Source organism: Myxine glutinosa, chromosome 1, assembly GCF_964187855.1.
Source record: "Myxine glutinosa chromosome 1, kmMyxGlut1.1, whole genome shotgun sequence".
Taxonomy (NCBI): Eukaryota; Metazoa; Chordata; class Myxini; order Myxiniformes; family Myxinidae; genus Myxine; species Myxine glutinosa.
The window spans coordinates 277,098,519-277,123,618 of record NC_136261.1 but is presented as its reverse complement, the minus strand read 5'-3'; the positions used below and the strand labels follow the sequence as shown (position 1 = coordinate 277,123,618).

Below are 25,100 nucleotides of genomic sequence, written 5' to 3'. Positions count from 1 at the left end.
AAAGCTCTTTTTTTTTTTGGAATAACCCCGTGTGTTTCCGATCAGATAAGGCCCCGAACCTTCCCGTGAGTGCCAGAAATAATCCCGCCAGGTTCGAAATTCGCCTTGAATTTAAAGCTCGTTTCGGTCATTCGTCTTCTTGGGGTCTTAACCCCGGGGACACGACAGTAAATTACATCACCTTATCTAATACGTTACATTAGTTTTTCATACCTGTTGTTGTTTCCTTTACATCATCCTCAAAACAAAATTTCCCTGTTTGGAATGATTTTCAATTTTGTTTGACAGCCAGGCAGGCAGCTTGGCTAAAAATATTATCTCACTCCTCTGTGCATGCGCGATCAGGATAAATTCAAAGCCAAAGTGCATACGTTAAAACGGAAAACTTGTTTTCCTATTCCTGTTCCAGTTTGTGTTAAAAATATAACATTGGATTATAAATAAGCTGTTCCTCGATCATAAACTGACGATCGTAAACTGATAAGACAGACAGACAGACAGACAGACGGACGGACATGAACCAATTGCTCAACCCTGTTCTTCGATTCACATACATGGGGTGATAACAGAAAATGAAGTTAAACTGTCCTTTGCATGTGTAAAGGACACTGTGAGCATGTGCAATACAGAATCCTGGAAACCTCAGGTTTGACGAAAGCATCAAACATCTTCCGCACTGTAAGCAAATGTCTCTTTATCTTGGTGAGAAGTTTATTAATATATTTCATATTATCTTCTCCGATAATAAAATCTGTCTTATACATCGAAAAGCACAAATAATGTACGACGTTCATAATTTCACTTAATTGCATACAAAACAATCGGGTTATTTAATGTCAAGTATATGGAAAAGGATGAACTGGTTTATAGGCTGTGGTAAGAATAGCGTGATCTCAATACGGAGCCGCTTGTGTGCTGTTTTACTCTTGTTTTCAAAATCTCCAAACACAATGTGTATCAAAGGGTCCAGTCCAGCTGTGCGTGTTTTTCTGGTGGTGTCAAGAGTGATGATCATCCATGCCATGATGAGTGGACACTTTCCACGATTTACAACTCACAAAAATAAATGACTTCAATATGTATGATTTTGGGACAATGGGTGGCTTGGGGGGGGGGGGGGTGGGTGCAAAGGGGGTATTGCAATTGCTGCAAACAGAAAGGTTTTGAGATGTTTTCATTTCTTTATTTTGAAATCACTTTGATTGTCTTCAAGAATATGTTTATGGATTAATTGATAAGTACAATAAAAAAAAAAATTTACTCATCAATAATAATGAAAATAACCTCTAATTTAGTATGACTAGTACACCAATACATATGGGAGCAGCAGGAAGAGTCATGTTATTATTCTCTCTGGGGTATATAGATGACAGTAAATCTAGGCTCAGGCCTCAATAACATCGAGGGAGAGGAGGGGAGTGAGGGCTGTGATGTTCAATTACCAAGTTTCTTGTAGAGCGCTCACCAATTGGCTTAAGCACTCAGGAAAACACTCCCTTCAAAACGGTTGATAAGGAACGGCAGGCTTGGCAAGCGCTAGCGACTAGCTAGTTACTTGGTAACTGAACAGACCCTGGGCTTTGTCCCTTTCAGTTTAGTGTTAAACAGCAGCAGTGACTGTTTCAAAAGGTAATCGTACGTGTTGTCCGTTATAATATTTTTCTTCTGGTACTGGTGCCACACGATACACCATGATAACCTATTTTATCCACGTTAACACGACATTTGTCCAAGGAGGTTAAACCCCTTGGGGAGAGGGGATATTATTATTATTAATATTGTTTTATAATAATATTACTATTATGCTATTATCCTAACTGTTGTTATTAATTTTTTTAAATTATAAGTGGCCTTGGAAAAACACCACGATTATCTATCTTAACACAGATATACATCTTAACACGGATTTCGCCCAAGTTGGACAGCCCCCTTTGGGATGGGGGTGGGGGGGAGTGAGGTCGCCACAGCCTCCATTGTGTGACCCTTAGCCCTCCTGTCAAGTTGGATTGAGATTGGATAAGTAATGACTGAATGTATCGCAGTCAGAGAGACAGACACCAAATTGTGTATTTTAGTATGATGTGACTCAGGACTTTGTAGAAGTGTGTCTAAAATTTTCCATTAACTAGGGAACATTTACATATTGTTATGTTTGTGGGGGGTAGGATACCTTCATCCAGGTAGATTGCATAGGTAGTGTTCTCCGACTGTCATGAAGAAGAAGAAACCTCGATGTGTCATAAGTAGGGAATTTGTGTAGACCGGATGTTGGGTAAGCTTGTATCTTCGTCCCCATCAGAGGGGTGTGGCTTGTTAATTAGCAAGGGATTATGGGTAATTAATCCCCTAGGATTATGGGTAATCAACCCTGGTGTTGGGCTAGCAGCTAGGGTGCCAGCTTAGGATCCCAGGATCCTGGGTTCGAATCCCGGTCGATCGCTGAATTAACGCCAGGGGGGTTGACTCAGCCTGTCATCCTTCCGAGGTCGGCTAATTGAGTACCAGTTCACTGGTAATTCCCTGTTTGTCGTTAAAGGCGGCAAAAAGGGTTGGCGGCAGGAAGGGCATCCGGCCGTAAAAACATTGTTTCAAAAAGGGGACTGAAAAACAACAACAACCACGGTTCCCGAAAAAGGCCAACCCCTGCTTTGCGGGGAAAATGGCCTCTAAAGGTGGTTATTTTTTTAAAATATATAATCCCCTGTTTGTAATTGCCTCTGTAATTTATTCCTCTGTTCCTTATGACACCGCACTAGACACCTAGCCAGAAATCGCCCATTAAACACTAATTAAAAAACCAACCGGAAACCAGAAATGAAGCATTACCCGTATATAACACCGACTTGGTGAGCACACAGGACAGTCAGGGCCATGAGCCACGCCCCGAAGAGCAGTGACTGGCCGGGATTTGATTGGCACAGAGGACTGGTAAGAAGGGACTATGGAATTGGTGAAGCAAGCATGAATGACGTCAGAGCCGCGCGTACAAAACGCCTGGAACGGCGGACATTTTTTCTTCTTGTTCTGGACTTTGTTAGTGAACAGTCATGTGCCGACATCTTCTCGCTTCTTCTGATCCTGGATCCGATAGCGAACGGTCACATTTTTATCTCTCTCGGCAACGACATTGTCTCTCGCTCAGCATTGACGTCCTTTTGGTTCCTCTCGTTTTGGAACTGTTGGTGAACGGTCGCTCTTGCTCTTGCGTAAGGAAGCTTCATCGCGAACGGCCGTGTTCCGGGATCTTGCTGGTGGTTGTGAGGAGAAAGAGCCGCGAACCAAGAGCTGCGGTTTCCCACGTGAGGTCAACGAAATAAGCGTGGCTGGAAGAGCGAACTGTGCACGGAGGCCTGGTTTTTCCCACCCACACGCTGCGTGTCAACGAACGTGTGTTTACTGCCAAGGCCTCAGACAATCTTTGACAATTCCTGACAAGATACACCAGCCGATTTGAGCTAAGTGCCCTACTAAATAACATATATTTATTTTCAGTTATTTTATCCTTTGTCTGTATTCGGGTCTGTTTGGGAGCGCTCCATTTAGGAATCATAGATTTATTTTGCCGTGTTTTATTTTGTTACCGGCATTTTCTTTAATAAAACCGGTACCTTTGTACATTTCACTATCGTGTTGTTTGAGTTAATTTATCCAGGTGTGAAGACTGCTGGTGGGATCCGTGAAAGTAAGCTCTCTCCGGTCTAGGGTCAATATCGACAGAAAATATATTTGTTTGTTAGATTCATCGGAGAAGATGGAATCATGGACGATACGACCGGTCCACCGAGCTATAGGACCGGTGAGGAGCCGGTGTGGTGGCCCGCGCGGAGGTGGACTCTGAGGGTAGAATCCATGCGGGGCGGCAGTGATACACCCGCCGTGACCTGGCCATATTGAAGAGTCGATGAAGCGATGAGCCGGTGAGGCGGGTCTGCCAGACGAGTCGCAACCCTAGGGATCAAGGAACTTGAGGCTCGGCAGCGGCCACTCGGGGCCTAGCTGTAGTTGCCAGAGGTGGCCGGCCAGGGCGGAGGTGGACTCTGAGGGAAGAATCCATGCGGGGTGGCTGTGGTACGGCCACCAAGACCTGGCCGTATGGAGGAGTCGATGAAGGGACGGGCACCTTGTCGGGTCGGTCAGAGGGGTCGTTAACGTCATGGTCGAGAAACTTGGGGCTAGGGTGGAAGGGGGCTCGGCATGGCGTAGCATAGGGTACGTGGTTGCTAACGAAATAGGTTTGGTGCAGGTGGAAGTGGAAACCGGGTACCCCCAGGTGCCAGGTGCCTTCAGGGCGGCATGGCCATGCGCCTGCGGCGCCCGGCGATTTCGCCGGAAACAGGGTTTGTATCATGTGCCTTCAGGTGCCAGGTGTCCACGACCGCTCCACACGTATAGAGAAACACTTGAGAACGATTATCACAGACACTTTTCATGTACGATCGCGATGATAGTTGTGCTGGCGCAGCCAGCTGGAGTTAAGTTTGGATCGGGATGCCTCCCAGTAATGGCGGACGCAAGAGCGCCGCCTATCGGCGAAGGGGGAACGATCGTCCTTATCGGATCGGTCTATATAGGAGCGAGAAGGAGCAAGTGAATTTAGCAACAGATTCGGACTGCATCGGACTAATTAAGCCCAGGTTTCTTAATACAGTAGTGTATTGTTTCAGTAGTATTATTTTCGTAATAATAATAATAATAATAATATTGTAAATATAACCATAACACTTTAATCCCAATGTCATAAATACAAAGTTAATGGATTGAAGCGGTGTATGGTTCATGATTAGTGATAAGCGGTGTTCGGCACTGATATTAATTAATCGCAGAAGTAAGGAATTAGCCTAGGTTTTTTAATGGTAATATCATTTTCGAAATAATGATAACGTAATGTTAATATTATAGTAAATCTAATCGTAACGCAGTGACTGCAAACGTACTGGAAGTTAAAATATATCATCTTCTACATATTAAAGTAGCGGCAGCTTTGTGTCCCTTACGTCATTATGTTTACTAGGGCATGCCCGTACTATATCTATATCTAAAATTATATCCCCCCCCTCTATTTACATGAAATGGTTTGGTTCAAAGCGAACGGCTTGCGAGTACGGTGACAATCCCCCCCCCCCCCCCCTCTATTTACATGAAATGGTTTGGTCCAAAGCGAACGGCTTCGGAGTTTGGTAAAGAAATCGCCATAGCGTGCCCAAATGCGCAGGAAAGCGAAAGAATCGCAAATTTAAGGAAATGCCCGTACTTCCGTAAGGAAGAGAAAAGAAATGAAAAGGAAAAACATTCCAAACCGCGAGGGAAAACAACACGGCACGTCGACACAACAACGTGTCCTGTGATTGGCCGTACGTCGCTGCCAGTAGCTGCCCCCAAAAAAAAGCTTTCACCGTCCGGCGACTGAATTTAAGGGGAAAAATAAAACGCTCTTCGCTTAAAACAACGCCCTTCGCTCTGACTGAATTGGGACAATGTTTTTATGTTTTTAATTGAATTACTATCCGTAATGGCGCACGCTCTCACGGGAGCTCCGGAAGGTCGTATATCGCAGTTACGATGAATCGCAAATTAGTTTTTATTAGTTTTAAAACATAGTTTAACGCCAACATAGCGCCAACATAGTTTGCAAACGTGAAATAAATGAATACGCTCTCAAATGTGCCGTCCGAGGCAGAGTCTGTTCGCCACGTTCGGCACACGTGATCGCTCGCTGCTCTCTGATTGGTTGAATCGTTTTTTGGACATAGCTCGGTAACTGCTTGTCCGATTAATTTCAAACCTTGAAAAGGCACATCCTCGGGTCCCCAGCAATATACCTGGCAAGTTTCAAGTATATCGGACCGGTAGTTGTCGAGAAACAGCGGTCACAGACAAACATACATACAAACATACAAACATACAAACATACAAACATACAAACATACACACAGAGATTGCTGGAATTATAGATAGATGATGTCATTACGACGGCTGACTCCACCGACTGACATTTTTATTTACTAGTTGGCATACACCCGCTCACTACGGGAGCTGCAGAAAGGGTCATTCCTCTTTGGGGTATATAGATTACAGTCGATCTATGGCGGGTCTCAAGAACATTTGAGGTGTGTTCATTTACCAAGTTTCTTGTGGAGAGTTCGCCAAGTGGTTTAAGCATTCGAGCGAGCACTCCATTCAAAACGCTTAAGGAACGGCTGGCTTGGCAAGCGCTAGCTAGCTGCTTGGTAAATAAGCACACCTCCGACCCTGTGGGGTATATAGATTACAGTAGATCTTCGCTCAGTTCTGTCAGTAAAACTTACCTCACGGATGTCGGGATTCCTCCAAATGTATTTGTTTAATGTTATATGTTATAAGCAGCATTAGCGACTGTTTAAAAAAGGTAATCATATGTGTTTGTGGTTTATAATATTTTACAAGCCCGGCTACGCCGCCGTTAGACTTTTGGTCTTCTTATTGGTAAATGTTGATAAACGTGGAGTTCAGATCACACTCACAGACCGCCAAACAAATTCAATCTTTAATAAGCGAAATTTATAAAATACTATCGAGTGACTACTCTTGGTGAACACCTTAGGGTAGCACGGATGACCAAACGAGCTGTTTCTCCGAGGTGTTCAGTTCAAAAAAATATAGCGGAGTTAATACGCATGGGTGACTGGGGGAGCAAGAAGGAGGGGAAACCGGAGCCTTACCTGAACAGATCCCCCGATGTGCTCGAATCTGTAATAAATAACTCGACCAACACAAAATTAAAATGTCCAAAAATACCAGCTTTATTGAAGAATGCCAGTAACAAAATAAAACACGGTAACACTAAAATTTATAGATGGAGCACTCCCACACACAGAATCAAATACGGACAATGGGAAATATAACGGTAACAGAAAAACGTGTTATTTAATTGCACTTAGCTCACTCGACCGGTGCGTCTTGTCAGGATTCGTCCAGGCCCGGAGCACGCAATCTGGACGTGGCTTTGGTGCTGGTGGGAAATCCGTTCGCTCCCGCGCTGCTAGGCCTCAGTACGTCCTCGTTCACTAGGCCGCGCCCGCTGGCGTGAAACAGGCCTTCTGCGCAAAGTGAACAGCAGGCATGCAGCCCGCTCTTCCACACCGTGCTCGTCCACCCGTCCTCTGCACGGAAAACTACAGTTCCCGGGCCAAGACTGTGCCTCTGCACGACCACCAGCAAGATGTCCCAACACGGCCGCTTGTGTCAGCGTCCAAATCAGAAGGGGCAAAAGCAGAAACAACTATTCTTCACTATCGTCTCCAGAACGACAAGGCACCAGAGCGGAAAAATGCCGGTCAGAGCATTCTGAACTCCCCACGCGTAAGAGAGCAAAATTTCAGGAACACAATCTTTTGATGCTTGGTCTCTGACGTCATCTCAACACGTCTCCGTCCCGACCCTATCAGCGAGTTCCATCTTACCCGTCCTTCCCGTCAATGAAATCTCCATGCATGGCTGGCGGACTTCCTCTCTGGTCGTAGTCAACGTGTGGCCCTGAATGGGTTTCTCTCATCTCCTCTTCCTGTTCAGGCTGGAGTTCCCCAAGGTAGTGTTCTGGGCCCTGTGCTTTTTCTGGTCTTCATCAATGATCTCTCTGACTCTCTTGAAAATCCTCTCTATCTCTTTGCTGACGACTCTACTCTCTGTCGCTCCATTCCTCATCCCTCAGATCGGCAGTCTGCAGCCTCCTCACTCTCTGCAGACCTGGACAAAATCACAGACTGGTCAAACAAGTGGAACATGTCTTTCAATCCTGACAAATCTCACACTCTTACAATGTCTCTCCGAAAGGACCGACTGGACAACCCTCCCATCTACTTTCTCAACAATCCTCTCCAATAAGTTCTGTCGCTCAAGCTTTTGGGTCTCACTATCTGCCATGATCTTTCTTGGGAAAACCACATTTCCAAGCTGGCCTCCAAAGCCAGTCGCCGACTGGGCATCCTCCGTCGTGCGAAGTCCTTCCTTGGCACACCTGAGCTCCTCACCACATACAAGGCTTTCATCCGCAGCTCAATGGAATACTGTTCCCCCCTCTGGGCTGGTGCTCCTGCCTCACACCTTGCTCGGCTTCACGCTGTTGAGGCCAAAGCTTTCAGAATCATTGGAATCTCCTGCGATGTAGTCAACGCCGAGGGCCTTTCACTCACTCACCGCAGGCAGGTTGGTGGTCTTTCTGTCTTCTACCGACTCCTCTCCGGCCTTGCTCCCCCAGCTCTCTCTGTGCTCTGTCCCCCCAATATTCCTTCAGGTCGCACAAGATCTGCCTGCAACCCTCTTATGGTTAAACTGCCAAAGTCTAGGCCTTCTGCTCACCTTCACTCTTTCATTCCCCTTTTCTCCCGCCTCTGGAACAAACTCCCCCACTCCCTTCAATCCCACTCCTCCCTCCAGGTCTTTAAAACAGCTGTTCACCACCATCTCTTATCTTCCCCCATCGAAAACCTTGATCTTTTCTACCCCCGGTAATTCACCCCAGAGTCCTTGCAGTGTTCATATGTTTTAATCCTCTCCCACCTCCCCCCAAGTCCTCCCAATGTCCCTGCTCTCAAATGTTGTGTTTGTGTCCTTCCCCCTCTTCCCCCTCTCTTTTGTGTCCTTCCCCCTCTCTCCCCATCTTGTCTGCCGCTCCCCTTGTTTTTTGTGTTTTGTGTGTCGGTTTGTCTTTTTGTGTGATTAATGTTAGCTCTTTCACGAGCCTCGATCTTGTATACAAAAAAAAAAAAAAAAAAAATCAAACCCCTCCCAATCACGGCTCCTCGGGGGTGTGGCCTCGCGGATCTTTCGTCCCGTGTGCTTCCAAAGTCAGGGTTGTCAGCGGTAGGGCTTGATGCACGACTTCCGGTTAGCTTTTAATTTGGGTGTTTAAATGCGCAATTTCAGCTGGTGTCGATGGTGTGGTGCCAAAAGGGACATACGAATAAAGTACAGAGGTAACGACATACAGGGGATAAATTACCCATAATCCCTGAGCTAATTAACATACCCCACTCCTCGTAATGGGGATGAAGGTACACTTAATCCGAACACAAGAAGCTGACTTATTTACATCAAGGTTTCTATACGGCATTCGGAGCACCTACCTACAGTCACGTGAAAAAGTAAATACACCCCATGTAAAGTTTTGACTTTTTCAACATATTTCAACATACAGCTATTTGATCTTCATTTCAACAATATTGAAAGATAAAGGTGATATAATATAACAAATATCATGAAACATTTACATTTTGTAGTCCATTGTATAATTTAAATAAACACAAATGCAAATTTCGCATGTGGGAAAAGTAAGTACACCCTTGACTCTAATAGGTGGTATTGCCCCCTTTGGCAGAAACAACCTCAAGTAGGCGTTTCTTATAACTGTCTACCAATCTCTGACATCGACTGGGAGAAATTTTTGCCCACTCCTCCATGCAGAATTCTTTCAGCTGTGCGATGTTTGAGGGGTTTCTTGCATGCACAGCTCGTTTCAAATCCCCCCGCAACATCTCGATGGGATTTAGATCCGGGCTTTGACTTGGCCATTCCAGAACCCTCCATTTCTTTCTTTTCAGCCATTCCTTGGTGGATTTACTGGTATGTTTAGGGTCATTGTCATGTTGCAAGGTCCACCTTCGGTTGAGCTTCAACTCTCCGACAGATGGCCTCACATTATCCTCAAGCACCCTCTGGTACAATGAAGAATTAATAGTGGATTCTATGATGGTGAGCTGCCCAGGCCCTGATGCAGCAAAGCTGCCCCAAACCATAATATTTCCACCACCATGCTTTACAGTTGGTATCAGGTTCTTGTGGTCAAATGCTGTCTTTGGTTTTCGCCAAACATGTCTTCTGATACTGTGGCCAAACAGCTCTACCTTTGACTCATCTGTCCAGAGCACATTGTTCCAGAAGTGCTGGTCTTTGCCTAAGTGTTCATTGGCAAACTTTAATCTCGCCCTGATGTTCTTTCTGGACAGCAAAGGTTTCCTCCTGGCACACCTCCCATGTAGATCAAATTTGTGCAGCCTCTTTCTAATGGTAGACTCGTGCACTTTGACATCAACAGTGGCAAGAGCTACCTGTAGGTCCCATGATGACATTCTGGGGTTCTTAGAGACTTCTTTCAGCATCTTGCGGTCTGCTCTCGGGCTGAACTTGCTGGGGCGGCCTGGCCTGAACAAGTTGGCAGTTGTTTGGAATCTTCTCCACTTGTAGATGATCTTCCGGACAGTCGAATGATTGATTTCAAATTGTTTGGAGATCTTTTAAAATCCCTTCCCAGACTCGTAGGCATCTATAACCTTCTTTCTGAAGTCTTCAGAGATCTCTTTTGATCTAGGCATGGTGACGCCGCACACTTTAACAACAAAGAGCAAACCAAACTAAATGTCTGAGGTTTAAATAAGACAGGTTCCTCCAAGATCCTCTCTAACGATGTTCTAATCATTTGCACCTGAGCTGGTGCACCTGATTCTAATTTTAGGTATTTGAAGTAGTGATAAATGTAGGGGTGTACTTACTTTTTCCACATGCGAAATTTGCATTTATGTTTATTTAAATTATACAATGGACTACAAAATGTAAATGTTTCATGATATTTGTTATATTATATCACCTTAATCTATCAATGTTGTTGAAATGAAGATCTCAAATAGCTGTATGTTGAAATATGTTGAAAAAGTCAAAACTTTACATGGGGTGTACTTACTTTTTCACATGACTGTATACATTCTACCTGGTTCTAAGGTAATCATTGTCTACCCCCTACAAAGGTAACAATACATTAAACATTACAATTCAATACATTAAACAAACGTAACAAATTTGGGCAATGGGCTCTCCAATATTCGATGTGTTCACGGTTTGAATTACGTAACGTAACGTTTGTGACGATGTTTTCATTGTGACGATGTTTGTGTTCACGGTAGTATTTGATGTGACGGAGTGAATGTAATTTCGTAATGTTTTTCGTTTTTATTTCCATAATCGTTTAATGAACGTTAAATGTTTAATGAACGTTTAATGAGCGTAAGAAAGAGCGTAATGATCATTAAATGAATGAATGAATGTAATGAATAATTCGATGCGAAGCGAAAGATGCCTCAGAGCTGTCACATTCACAATCGCTATGTAGTTTGTACTCCCGATACGTGTTTCCTTCATTGTAAAAACTACCAAGGCAACAGTTAAAAGGATTTTGAGCCGATAGATGTTACGGCCTTGGCAAAATCGATGGAGACAACAATCTGTTAGCTTATACACCACCCAAATAGCTATGTGGAATTCTCTCATTTAGAGATTAAACCCATGTCGTTTGAACTTTGGCCGAGGTCATTATTTACTTTTAATGATGCTTATATACGAATCAAAAAGAAGATAATTGGTTTTGGGTCGTCCTTTCCACATATCTTGTGGGATTGTGAGTTGGAGAGACGACCGTGATGGCGGGGAGGGGGTGGGAATTCTCTCAAGCAGGGATTCAACCCATGTCCTTATAAAAGGTCACCGAGTCCGATCGGTGCAACCGATTTTGAAAGAGCACACAGTTACGTTTTTTACAAGTGCGTAAATGCACAGAGGTATTACGCACTAATAATTATGTAATCCTAAAAATTTAAATCGATAAAAATCTAAAGAAATGCTCAAAAATATACATCAGTTTTATCCGTCAAAGTTTTTTTATATATATAATACCACTGAGCTTACTTATTACTAAAGACCTGATCCTGTTTTATTTAATTCCTGTGTGTCTGCTTCCAGACTAAGGTGCTAAGACGGGTGCAAGAAGAATATGCACGACGTGGAAGTTTCATCCGAATCTTCCCAACTCAGCACACCTGGGACCTTTATGGGTAATGGCAGCAATGTTCTCTCTGACCATTTGTTTTGAGATCTCTTTGCACTTACACGTAGTATCAAAAAGATAAGTAACCTTCTTTCCAAGAGCCAATTCATCCACCCACTCCATTCAATAACAGGAGCAATCATAAATTCAATGCTTGGTTAAACATTTCGTCCTTTATATTTTGTATTTATATTTGTAGAATTATACCCCTTCATTTCTTTTTTTTTTTAAATCAAATGTATTTTTAAAAATCTTTCTGGTTGTGATGAAATGCAAAGGTAACAATTTATGTCATTGGCGACTTGCTTGACAGGCTTTCATTGGACCCAAAACATTTGTTATTTATTTTCGGGGTTTTTTTTTTCTTGATGGGATTTTTTTTTCCAGCTGTTTCCTGGAGTACAGGACAACTCTCAATACCGTGCTGGCCTCCTATCTCTTCACCGATCGGTACGGAACGTCTGGTGTGATATATATTTGTGTGATATAATAGAGGGGAAACGGGGTGCATTGGGATGTTCCCTCCAGCAAATATCCTTGGCAAATGATGTAAATGCCTCAGTGTTGACACTTGATATAATTGGCCAAGAATATCTGTGAAAGGGGATGATGTCCCAATGCACCATGTATCACAATGCATCCCATTTCTTTGACTGTTCATGTTTCTCTGACGTGAAGAACATTTTGCTGTTCAAGATATTGTATAGCCTTTTTGATTTTATTTTGCAACCATTGCCGAAATAAATAAATCTAGGACATTTATTAAACAATTTAAAGGATACATTTCAATGATTTTTTTCTCAATTGGGGAAGTTGTTATGACAATACACTTGAGCATGGTACATTCTTGACTTGTTCATGTTGGCAGTCTCACTATGCTGAGGTATGTACTTTGAGGTATAGGCACAAACTAGAGCTTTTGTTTTCCTGTTATTGTCATTTGTGGCAGTAGTAAAGCAATATTACAAAATGGCATCAATTACCTAATTTTAATGTAATTGGGCTGAAATGCAATATGTTTTTTCAAATTGTCACAGCACACCTCTACTCACTACTCTGAACTATCAAGGAGTGGCTTCATATATAATATTGTTACATTTATGGGGGGTAGATAAAGGAATACCATAGGAGAGGTAGAACTGTATAGGAAGTAGCATGGACCGCATGACGTATAGGAGCATTTTGATGTATTAAGTAGGGAGACTGTCACTTAAGGTTGTTTAATTGTGCATCATACGGGGGATGATGCAGTGCTAATTAGTGGTAGGGTTTAAGGATAATTTTCCCCAGTGCGTGCCTTCCCTCTGTAATTTTCCCTGAACGTTTTTGCTGACACAACTTTAAATTACAACAACCGCCGGCAAAAGTCAAGAACGAGCGGTTGAACTGGGCCCGCCGCATGGACCTCATAAGGCGAAAACCCCACCCAGAACAGGCGGGGAATCATTGGGCAGAGAGGAAGACCGGCAGGCCACGCCCCGAGGGACCTGATTGACTCTCAGGCAGTGAGGAAGAAGAGTGTGCGTCTTCTGCTTGGACAAGAAGCTGGCCATTTTGTGTGCTGGGAGATTTCTGTGTGCGCTTTGAGGAGAGTGAGAAGCCTTGGCTGCATTGGTGGCATTCAAAAGAGACGGTTTATTTCTGGACTCACCAAGGAGCTGGAGGCCACGTTGTGCTCGCCCAGGCAGTGGAGGAGAAAGGGGGCCGTCTTCACGAGCTCACCACAGGCTCGATAGCGAGCGCCTTCGACACGCAGCGGCTCCGCCATTTTGAGCGCCCCGCACGCGGGTGGCTCAAGATCAACCACCACTGTCCTTACAAAAAGGCCCATTGGGACAAGCTAAGTGCCGGCAGAAAAAGGGAGATTTTTGTTTTTATCTTATCTTTCCGCTGTCGTGCTTTGTGAGTCAGTAAGTGAGGTACCTCTGTAGGAATAATTTTTTTTACCACAACCTTTATTTCCGTCCGCGTTGATTTTCATTGAATCATTTGTGCACATTTTATTATCGTGTTTATTTGATGTGGTTTCAGAATAAACCCGTTTGTTTCGTTTAATTAAACGCCTCACATCTCTTCCTTCTCGCGCTCCCTAAAAATAACCACCATTATCGGGAGGTCTCGCCTTGGAGTTAAAGCTGGTTCGGCTATCCGTCCCCGGGTGATCTTAATCGCTCGGAGAATTTAACTCGGAGTTAAAGCTGGTTCGGCTATCCGTCCCTGGGTGATCTTAATCGCCGGGCGACGTGACAATATCTTCAAAACCTGAGTTTTAGTTATTCTACGATTGTGGGGGGGCGGGGGGGGGAAACAAACCGACAAAATTCTCCTCAATCAAGCTTAATGTTGATTTGACTCTCACTGGTCCTATTATAATAAGGTCAATGAACAGCTTCAATGACATTGTTTCATATTCATGAGAAAACTGGGTAACTCCTTTCCCTGGCACATGCACGTGTGTACACACACACACACACACACACACACACACACACACACACACACACACACACACACACACACACACACACACACACACACATATGCACACACACACACACATATGCACACACACAAAAATATGCACACACACAAAAATACGCACACACGCACACACAGATGCACACACACACACACACGTAATTATATTTTATCAGCCCAGACTGTGAGGTGGGACATGAGCTGCACGTCTTATTTGAAAAAGTTATAAAGTTAGCTTTGATCTATAGGTGCTTTACATTTACTGAACACAATACTTTTTTCATAAGGAAATCTATATTATTAAGCAGGAGTGTTTGTCCGTCCGTCCCTGAACTACTCTCTCAGCTTTTGGCGCTCGCACACCAAACCTTCTGTGGAACCTTTTGTGGTCCCAGCGGGGGTCATAAGGTGGTGGGTGAGAGGTTTCATCAATTTCTCAATACAATTTAGATTTTTGAGTTTCCATCCGTACGAGTCAGATTGGCTATCACATCAGATTGGCATCTCTCACATCACATCTATCATGGTTATCACATCAGATTGGCATCTATATTTGTTTACTCCATTATTTAAACACGAATGTTTTTATTTGTTTACCCTATTATCTAAACACTATTTAAACACTAATACAACAACAACAACAACAACAGGCATTTTATGGCCATTTTCCCCGCTAGAGCGGGGGTTAGCCTTGCGGTCCCCATGACAATCTTCTCCATTTTGCCCTATTTTCTGCATCTCTCCTTGTTAACCCCCTTGCCCGCATTTCTTCTTCCACCACCTTTAGCCAAGTCTTTCTCGATCTTCCCCGTCCTCTACTTCCTTCTACTTTCATTTCCATCACTCTTCTCAACCAGTCACTTTCGTCCTTCCTCAACACATGACCAAACCATCTCAACCTGTTTCTCTTCACAGGATCCATCACAGGCTTTATTCCCATCATCTTTCGCAAGTCATCATTTGTCTTCCTCTCTCTCAACGATATGATATCGATAACGATAATTAACGATATTTAAACACTAATGTAATTGGTTATCACATTAGTGTTTGTAACATTGGATTTTGTTATATTAATGGTATAGTGTTACTTTGTTAATTGGAATTATGCTGTTTGGAATGAAAATATAGAGATTGAGTTTAAAGGAGAATGAAGAAATGATGTGAGGGTTTCCACCCGTGACATTCGCGGATTTTGCATTTGCAGTTTCGCCATTGGCCGCGTATAGAAGCATTCAGCTGCAGTAAGTTTTTCTTTTTGCCTAAGTCCTTCACGAACATGCTTGTCCATGCCTGATGTTCGACTGAAGGTGGCAAAGGAATGTGGAATTCATTGGTTCATGGTTTAGCATTTGCCTTTTTTGCCCAAATCCTTCTCGAACCGGCTGTCCATGCCTGCACCTGTTTCCGACTATTTCAACAATGGGTGCAGCCTTTTGACCCCTTCATGCAATTCAGAAGGACATCTTCACGCTCCTCAGATGGGTCAGAAATTAAGCTAAGGTACCACCCCTAAAGTGGTTTTGCACACATGTCCCCACTTACTGTCCTGGCTGATAGTGGTAGCAGAATTCAGTGCTGTTTCACAGTTCTCTGCCTGAGGCACATACCTTTGTGCTTCAGCATTGGCTATTGTTCTTCCATTCCACCTTCAGCTCCATCTGGTATTAAGCAGTTGAAGCTCTTTGTGTCTGTTAATTTATATGCAGTTGCAAAACAATGCTTCTGTGCCATATCCAGCTGTTAAATCTCCTCCTTGGATATGAAGAATTATGTGCCAGACTTATGATTCTCAGTCCAGTAAAACAGTTGGCATGAACAGACAATGTTGTCGTAATTAGTGGCCTGCAAACCTGTATTCGCTGCAAGGTGCATAACAGTTCCACCAATCCCATCACATTCAAATCCTCCCTTATTGTCCCCCATTGCACCGCGGAGCGAAAAGGGGACTATGGTTTTCCCATCCGTCCGTGTGTGCGTCTGTCCATCCGTGCGTGCGTCCGTCCGCCCGTGCGTGTGTGCGTGAGGACGTGCGTGCGTGCGTGCATAAGCGAAGGACCGAATTCTAATTTGGTGTGTGGGTGCAACTAGGCATAAGGAAGAACGCTATTGAAAATTGGGTCGCCACGTCAAAATCCAAGATGGCCACCACCATATATATGTCTGAACCTTGTGAGCGAAATATCTTGAAATATAAACGAACTACTAACTTCTAATCTGGTGTGTGGGTGTATCTACGCATAAGGAAGAACGCTATTGAAAATTGGGTCGCCACGTCAAAATCCAAGATGACCGCCTTGCGTCTTCCACTTTGTCAACTCGCATCACTTCACCGACGGGGGACCTAGGCGTAACGCTTGTTTCTTCTAAAATAGCTTTGAGAATCTTCAGATGCTTTATCTTCATTGATAGAAATTATTTCCCCAGTTTCAGAGATGTGCATCATTTTAATTGCATAATGAGGGAAAAAAAATCGTTTAACCTGGTTTGATGGATTTTGTGATGACTGTCAAAGAGATGTCCACTTTTACCAACATGTGAAAATATTTTTTCCTTTGACCATATTTTGTTAAGTCTCTCTGCCGATTCCAAACCGAAAGTGCATAAGTCATACTGAATTGCAGTATCAGAGTAAAGACGAAAAGGCTAATCAGTAGCATTTTTGAAATTGCTCAATATTGTTTTGTAGGAATTTATTACACATGTTTGTACCTTCCTAATTTATTACACACACATCTAAAAACCCCCAATAAAGCCCGCTCCACAAAGTGGTGAATGTCTGTTTTGACCAGGTATGCACAACTTGGAAGTAGTAAATTCATAGTGACATATTTTTTCTTGCAGTAGGATGTCTTTTGTCATGGTGGCTGTTATCCATTGTCAACAGGTTAACTTCCAACAAAACAGTTCTCCATGTTAGTTGCAACGAGAAACAACAATCTTCAACTGAATAGAGGATAAATAACCATCACCACCCCAATCACCGTTGTAACGTTGCTAACATTGGTTATTATGTAATCTAAACTGCATTATATTTTATAATAGAATAACTGAATAGTACTTCTAGTCATGTTCCATTTCCACAACCTGTGCCCCTCGCTGGTCACCCCAATCCTATGGGTACATTTGCCTTCGTGTGCGTCTCCATAGCAACGTATTGTTTATTTGTAGTATACTGTCTCCCTCAACTTAGATGTCTCCATATATGAGACTCTCTTTACAAACATTGACACTGTTCCAGTGTTCCATGCTCATCCCTGTTTGCTCTTCCTAATCTGTGGAGACTTTAATTGCTACCTTGCCAACCAGCTAGCTTGGTGTTCGTTCACATACTTATTCAGTACATGGCTGAGCAGCTAAGTCATTGTTTGAAATGACATCACTTACTCAGTGTGTTTCTTTTCCAACACACATCTTCCAAAATGACAACCGTTCACTATTGGACCTTTGCCATGTAAAACGCTTCCTCAAACTTGTCCTGCTCCTCAGCTATTCTAGAACCTTCGAACCATGTGGTAGTAAAAGTGGACATATCTTTGGCAGTCATCAGAGAACTTCAAAGGTGCAGATGTGTATGGTAATTTGGTAAAATTGATTGGTCTGGCCTATAATTTCATCTCTTTAATAAAGACAGGGGGCTGATTATTGGGGACTGTCACTATCCCACCAGTGGAAAGTTGGTGATCATTCTATTTCATACAAGCTTACATCTGGCCTTGCTCTTCTTTCCCTCTCTTACTTCTGCCCTCCCAAAGCCACAACAGGTTACATGTGTTCTTCAAGAAACTTTCACCTGTTGTCCACCTGTATTCATTAGTCCCTTATTCTTCAGATTGTGGAACCGTCTCCCTGTGGTTTTCTCATCCTCCTCACTTCAGTCGTTCAAATGCACTACCCATCATTACCCCATTTTATCACCTATGCACATCCAAAATCTCTCCTACACACACTCCTTAGTTTGATTCTGTAGTCTGTCTGTCTGTCTGTCTGTCTGTCTGTCTCCATCTCTCTCTCTCTCTCTCTCTCTCTCTCTCTCTCTCTCTCTCTCTCTCTCTCTCTCTCTCTCTCTCTCTCTCTCTCTCTCTCTTCTCTCTCTCTCTCTCTCTCTCTCTCTCTCTCTGTCTCTGTCTCTGTCTCTGTCTCTCTCTGTCTCTCTCTGTCTCTGTCTCTCTCTCATTTTTGTGTTATTCCTCCTTTCCTACTTGTGTATGTCCACTCCTTCCCTCCCCAACACTCTTTTGGTAGTTTTTAAACCTGCTGCCATTTGTAATTTACCTCCTCCATGAGCCTAGATCCTTATATTAAAAAATACTTTCTAGGAATTTATTTTTTTTGTACCTGTAAAATATTTACATAATACTATACATGCAGCACAAAGATGTCAGTTTGTTGAATATTGTCGCGCAACTCCGGTTAACACAGAGTCATGGATGGCCTAAACGGTCTTATTCGGAGGCAACTACCCAAACACGGATTCGGCTATGGCCGCGCGGGAGGAAGAAGGAAAATGGAGGCTGCGGCGAAAGCACTTACGTTGGTGAAATGACGGCAGCTGCAGGGAAATTAATGCACGCGACACCGAATTAAAATGTACAAAAATAAAGATTTATTCACGGACCCGATAACAATGAAACGTGACGGAAATCAAATAAACTAAATCCTATATTCGGGGATCCCGCACACCAGACTCAACAAACAGGAACAAAGGAATGGAATACGAAAGAAATACGTTCGTTATGTAAAGTGTAACCGCGGAGCTCGGGCTTATCTGGTCTTTGTCGTCTTGTCTTTGGCTGCCGTCCAACATGGCTCCGTTCGGCCCCAATGTACCCATGAGGCCTCGCTCCAAACTCCAAAGCACCGAGCACCGCTCCCAGCACCACGAAAAAGCACCGCGTGTCCAACGCAGGCCGGCGACTCCAAACGAGGTCAAAAGGCAAGTGAACTCCACTCGGGCTACACCTCAACTTGGGTTGCGCCAGACGAAGAAAACCGAGTGCCGGTAGAGACTGCCAGAGCACGAGCGTAGATGTCCAAACACAAAGAGAGCAACTCAACTACTGGTCGACTCAGGCCGTAAACTGCGAACCAACGCAACCAGGGACATGACTCTCCCCACTCGAGATCGCACCGAGACTGCCAGGGCCAGGAATCTGCCAGGAATCTGCGCGCAGAGTTCCGCGCGCTCTTTTTATAACCTTGGCCGGTGACGTCAGCCTAAGCGCGGCACCCACCCAGAGCCTCGTAACTTCCCGCCCTTTGTCGGCCCGCTTCGCGCCTTCCGCGTCCATTCGCGCCAACAGATCACAGCCCTCCTGGGCATGGTACTCAAGGTGGATAGGCCTGTCGGAGGTGTACATGGCGGCGGCCATGCGGAGGTGTCCTGGCCTGGTTTCTTCCTAAGTCATGTCAGGGAAGGGCGTTATTTAGTGTTGCGCTAAGGATCCGTCGGAATGTCTATGTTGGTCTGCAGTGCCAAAAGGGACAAAGGTTTGGCTAACCAGGTGAGGACACACAGGGGCGTTACTCTTTAATCCCTAACTCTACTTAACACACGAACCTCCTGGTAGATTCACAAGTATACTCCTTACCTGACAAAACGCCTACACATGAAGAACTTATTACAGGGTCAGATTCCTTACCGCGACACCTCAAAGCATGTTACCTACTCAGCTCTATCTGCTCTACATATCACTACCCGCCAGACATAACAATATTAGCACTTGTCAATGTTAAATAGGGCAATAGTGGCTTTAAAAAAAAACATTCAAGCTATCAACACTCCCAAAGATGGAAAATGATTGGTGAACAGCAGAAGCTAATATTTCAAGCTGAGGAGTTGCTGCAGGGTATCATTATTCTTCAACCTGTCTCAATTGAGGTAGAAAAGGATTATCCCTGACTGTTATATAAAATGCTGGCAAAACACTCATATATCTTGTCATTTTGTGATCTATGCTAAGTTGTCAAGCAGCACACAACGTTTTGTGAAGATATCTCAAGTCGTTTTGAAGCTACAGCATCTGGAAAATGCCTCCAAAACAAGATACTTATTTGCATTGTCACCTCTGGAGCCATAAATTCCAAAATATGAAGAGATTTATGATAAAACTTTAAGAGGTTAACATGAAAGATGTCCTGGTAATGCATGAGGAATTAAATAATTTAGAGCTAGTCGGTGGAGACTATAAAATGGACATTTCACATGGACCATCCCATTAGCTAGGATATTAAGCAGAATTTCACAAAAAAAAATAACCAAAATGTCACTGCGAGCCTGTGTTCACAAACGAGTAAGTTTTTCAGCTTAAATTATGAAAACAATAAAGTACATACATAATTTGGACTGCCTTTTTCAGATGAAGCATCTTCTGCCATTCTGCAGTAGCCACTACAGCTTGCTGGCTGATCTCATAAGCCTACCACTAGATGGTATGTTCTACCTGCCATGGAGGAGCTGAAATATCTGTGATTGGATAAAGTCATAATAATTTAGAAATAATCCAAGAATCACTGATCTGCCATGTGAGGGTTTTTCAGCCGAGAGGTAATTTTGTTAATGCAATCTAAACCCTTTTTGATACTTTTGGGATCGTCACACAATTAGATATTTACATGTCAACAAGGTAAACCTCTTTAGAATACATTGATTCACCTAATTCTGAATATTTAACAGCAAACACGCCTGGCATCGATGGGAAAGTGGAAAACGTTACTGCATCTTTGCTTCGCCGGTGCTCAGAATGATTTCAGTTTGTGTATACATCCTCAGATGAAGGTAGTATCGTGCGTCAGCTTTTATTGGCAACGGAAGCAAAGACCCCACTCCGTTAAGTCCAAAATATACCATCTGTGCGTGCAGCTGTTGTGTTTGCCTAGAAATGTTTATTTATAGAGCATCAGATCACTTTTACATATAATGTTGAATTGCCAAATCCCATTCAATAAATTAAGCTTTTAAAAAACCTTATCCTGACTGTGTAGTATCCAATGAGTCAAGTATTAGCCCATTTGTTCCTCTATATGCTCAACACATTTTGGCTTAAAGAGGCAGACAGTATGATCTCATTTTCCAAATCATTTTAACAAGTTCTTCCAGTATCTGCTTGTTTCATTTTAGTGATATTAGTTTAGTATTGGCCCATTTTAGTAATAGTATCTGATTGTTTCAAAGCAATCGTTTTTTTGGGACAATTATATCTTGTAATAAAATTGGTTTGGCAATCTTCCCAACCCTTTATAAAAGTCTCAAAATACGTTTCTCTAAACATTGAAAAGCAATTATTCAATAAAATGAGCATTTAGTATCCATCTTCTGGATATTCCAACCATTTATTATTTCAAGATAGTCATCTCCGACTTGGCTGAGTCTTATGTTCCTTCCTCTAGCTGTTTCTCTACTCACAAGTTGTATTGTTTCCTTGGGAATACATGTTGTGAAAGTAGTTGTGCTTTTAAATTTGCATAATCGAGGCTCATGAAAGAGCAAACTTGTGCAAGTGCTTGAATAAAGGGGATACTTACTTATCAGTTACATAGAGTGGTGGTATGGTTGAGTAAATTGAGAGAAATTTATTTTGGAAAAGTAAGAAGAGTAGCTTCAGATAGAGAGAAAATAGATTGGGAGAAGGCAAGAAGACATGTAGGAGGAAGGAGGGGGGGGGGGGGGGGTAATGGAGCAAACTGTAGGTAATGGATTGATGTGAATGTTGGGAGGGAGGTCAAAACTTAGTATTGTGTTTTTTGATATATGGATTATCCAAAGTTTTATTAAAGCATGTAGTAGCTCAGCCACACTTTGTCTTTTATTACTGTCGGTGAAAGTAAATAACAGTCTATTTTTTTAACCTCCATGAGTCCTTCACAAACAGCGATTGATCGATCAAACACGTTTTGTTGAAAATGGTTGGTGTGAGTGCTTGTGTGAGTTGTCTAATCCACTTGTTCACAATCAGGGTATTGCATTGTAGGGAAGATCGTTATTTGAATGAAACGTGGAACTAATTTTCTCATATGTTTGTGCTTCTAAATGTTAAAGGTTATTAAAAGGCACCTTTAAAACAAAATTATCTGATCAAGCTGCAGTGCCTTCAGAAAGTATTCACACCTCTTGACTTTTTTCACATTTTGTTGTGTTACAGCCTGAATTTATAATGGCTTAAATCGGTATTTTTTTTTTGTCTCTGATCTACATATAATATCCCATAATGTCAAAGTGGAATTTTTGTTTTCGAATTTTTTACAAAATGATTAAAATGAAATGCAGAAACATCTCGAAATGAAATTGTCAGAATGAAATGAAATACAGCAGCGTCATGAGTGTGCCAAAGTCTGAAGCACCGGCATAGTCTCAGGTGTGCTTATATCTTATTTATTTATCAGACATCCTACGGAAGTAAATGTACACTCGTTTTACTCTGCACGCATTGCACATCGCGTGCAGCAAATTTCACCTCCCAGCGCCTTGTAAATATTGTTATTTTAAAAACGCGTCTGTACACCACCGTTGAGGCTCAGTTTGCAAGCCACCGTCTACAATTTCAATAGAAAAGTCATAATTACTTTTTTATGGAAAATGTTTTTCTAGTGTGTTCTATCCTCAAAAATAAACTGTAGAGAACACACATTCGTGTTAAAAGAATGGCCTTTAAAACGTAACCCTGGGGGACAGATGTCTATACAAACACACACATTGACATTGTGTTTTATATGGTGTGTGTATATATATATATATACACCAGCTTTTCTCATCCAGCCATCAATATCTTTTTAATTATAAACAGGAATGGGTAGGAATGAGACAGTGGTCAACCCTGCATTCAATTTGTGTGGGTGGAATATGAGTGAAGACACTTGGAATTCCATGCGGAATAGTTCAGTGTACTTGTACCCAATACAATGAACCTACAAACCTCGAGGATTCACTGAATGTCTTGAGGAAATAACCAGGTTAATGTGTTTTTACTGACAGAAATAGGAAAATAATATGCATCCCTTGTCATTTCCACAATGGGTGAAAAATACAAAGCACTTTTCAGCATCCAGTTGTTGCATTACAGAACTCTAGTGTACTCCCACACAAATTGAGATAAAATAGTAGGCACATGTTCAACAGCAGTTAGTGATTAAATGCTGGAATTCTGAGCTAAGATACATGTTTTACACCTCATATAATGGTTGAGAATGATCTCGAATCAACCTTTTAACTTATCTGCAAGGTTTGGGAGTCTTCTCGACTGTGATATACATGCACTTTGTGCTCTTCCTCTTCAACTTTGTATCATTTTTTTTCACAAAAACAGCAGTTTTGCAAACCGAATGCTTTGTCCACAGGGGAAGCCAGCGAGTACCATCGGGAGGAGGCTGCCAATCGACAGTTATAGCCCGGACAAAGTAAGAGCACAGCACACTTGTTTCACTGTTGTTCACTTTAATTATTGCAGCAACGATCCTTTCTTATTCCATTTGCTGTAAGAGACTATCAATTTATTACATATGCAACTATATGATGAAATCTTTCACCACCCCACGTCATAAATAAATAATTATCTGTTCAAGCTACAGTGCCTTCAGAAAACCTCAGCCTATCCTCTGTCATTATCAAAGCTCAGGTATAACTGAAAATATTTCTTTTTTAACATGGAATAAATATCAGGGTTTAGGTCGGTCCAAATTACTTTTTTTTCATTGTGAAATACAACTGATTGAATAAAATGCTTTGTTGAAATATATATATTTCTTACTAGCAATGGTACCCGCTGAAGCGGGGCTTCAATTGGGAGGCCCAAATGAGAAGGCAAAATATCAGAAATTGAAGGCTTTTTTTATTTTAAACGATTTATATAAACATCCGTCAAATCATATCACACCCAAATCATCAAAATCTAAACAGTATTTGTAGAATTTCAATAAAAGCCGCATCACTGTTCATATCGGTAAATATTATTCCATTGTGTTTTGGAAAATTGGAAAAATTGGAAATTGGAAAAATTGTGAAAAAATTGGAACAACAATATAGCCTATTTTACTCCAGGGGCTCCCAGGATTACCCACCCAAAATTTCGTTGCGATCGGTTCAGCCGTTTTTGCGGTACCTGGGAACAGACGGACAGACAGACATTTGGTGAATTATAGTAAGATATACTTATAGGCTGTTCTTGGTTGCAGTTGTGACACACACACACACACACACACACACACACACACACACACACACACACACACACACACACCAACACATGTTCACATGGATTCAGACCACCATGCTTGGTGTAACGTGATGCTTGGTCATGCATAAAAGACCACCATGCTTGGTCCCAGACACTGCTGCTACAACCACACAATATATCGCAACCATCACAGTCTAACACCTTTCTTTATTAAAACTCAGGACAGCTATCCCATTAACGGTTCACAGCAACCAGATGGAGGCAAGACAGCGAGCAAGGAGGCCTATGTCTAGCAGAGGTGTGGTACGCTCATCTTCCCAATCTCCCAGCAACACGCTTCAGTATGAGAGGAAGCTCCTTTCGTTAGAGAAACGAGGTGAATGTCGAAGACGACGCAAGGGCAGGAGAAAAAAAGGTACATGCTTGCATGCCTTTCAATACCCAGTGGAAATTTATTTTGTTTTTATTTTTTAAACAGCATGTTTTTAGCTTTGAGAATTATTGTTAAGGAGTTTGGAGTTGTTTTTTGGCCAAAACCACAATGGCAGATTGGTGTTCACCTGATAATTTGGCTCGTTTTCATGTGTATTGGAGTATCTTTAGTAATT

The 25,100-nt window shown here is 42.6% G+C and overlaps 1 protein-coding gene across 3 annotated transcripts in view; it reads left to right on the top strand.

Moving 5' to 3' along the window:
• The window catches only part of TTLL5 (tubulin tyrosine ligase like 5), a 232,972-nt gene that overhangs the window by 119,398 nt on the left and 88,474 nt on the right, over nucleotides 1-25,100 (top strand). For 2 of the 3 annotated variants that reach the window (XR_013620981.1, XM_078766220.1), the window contains exons 18-21: nucleotides 11,764-11,855; nucleotides 12,236-12,298; nucleotides 23,657-23,716; nucleotides 24,714-24,907. Coding sequence is in view for 2 of the 3 variants with exons in the window: in XM_078766220.1 (XP_078622346.1) it covers nucleotides 11,764-11,855; nucleotides 12,236-12,298; nucleotides 23,657-23,716; nucleotides 24,714-24,907 (409 nt within the window). In the remaining variant the exon portion in view is untranslated. The remainder of the gene's footprint in view (nucleotides 1-11,763; nucleotides 11,856-12,235; nucleotides 12,299-23,656; nucleotides 23,717-24,713; nucleotides 24,908-25,100) is intronic. The other variant, XM_078766222.1, reaches the window with a different exon arrangement.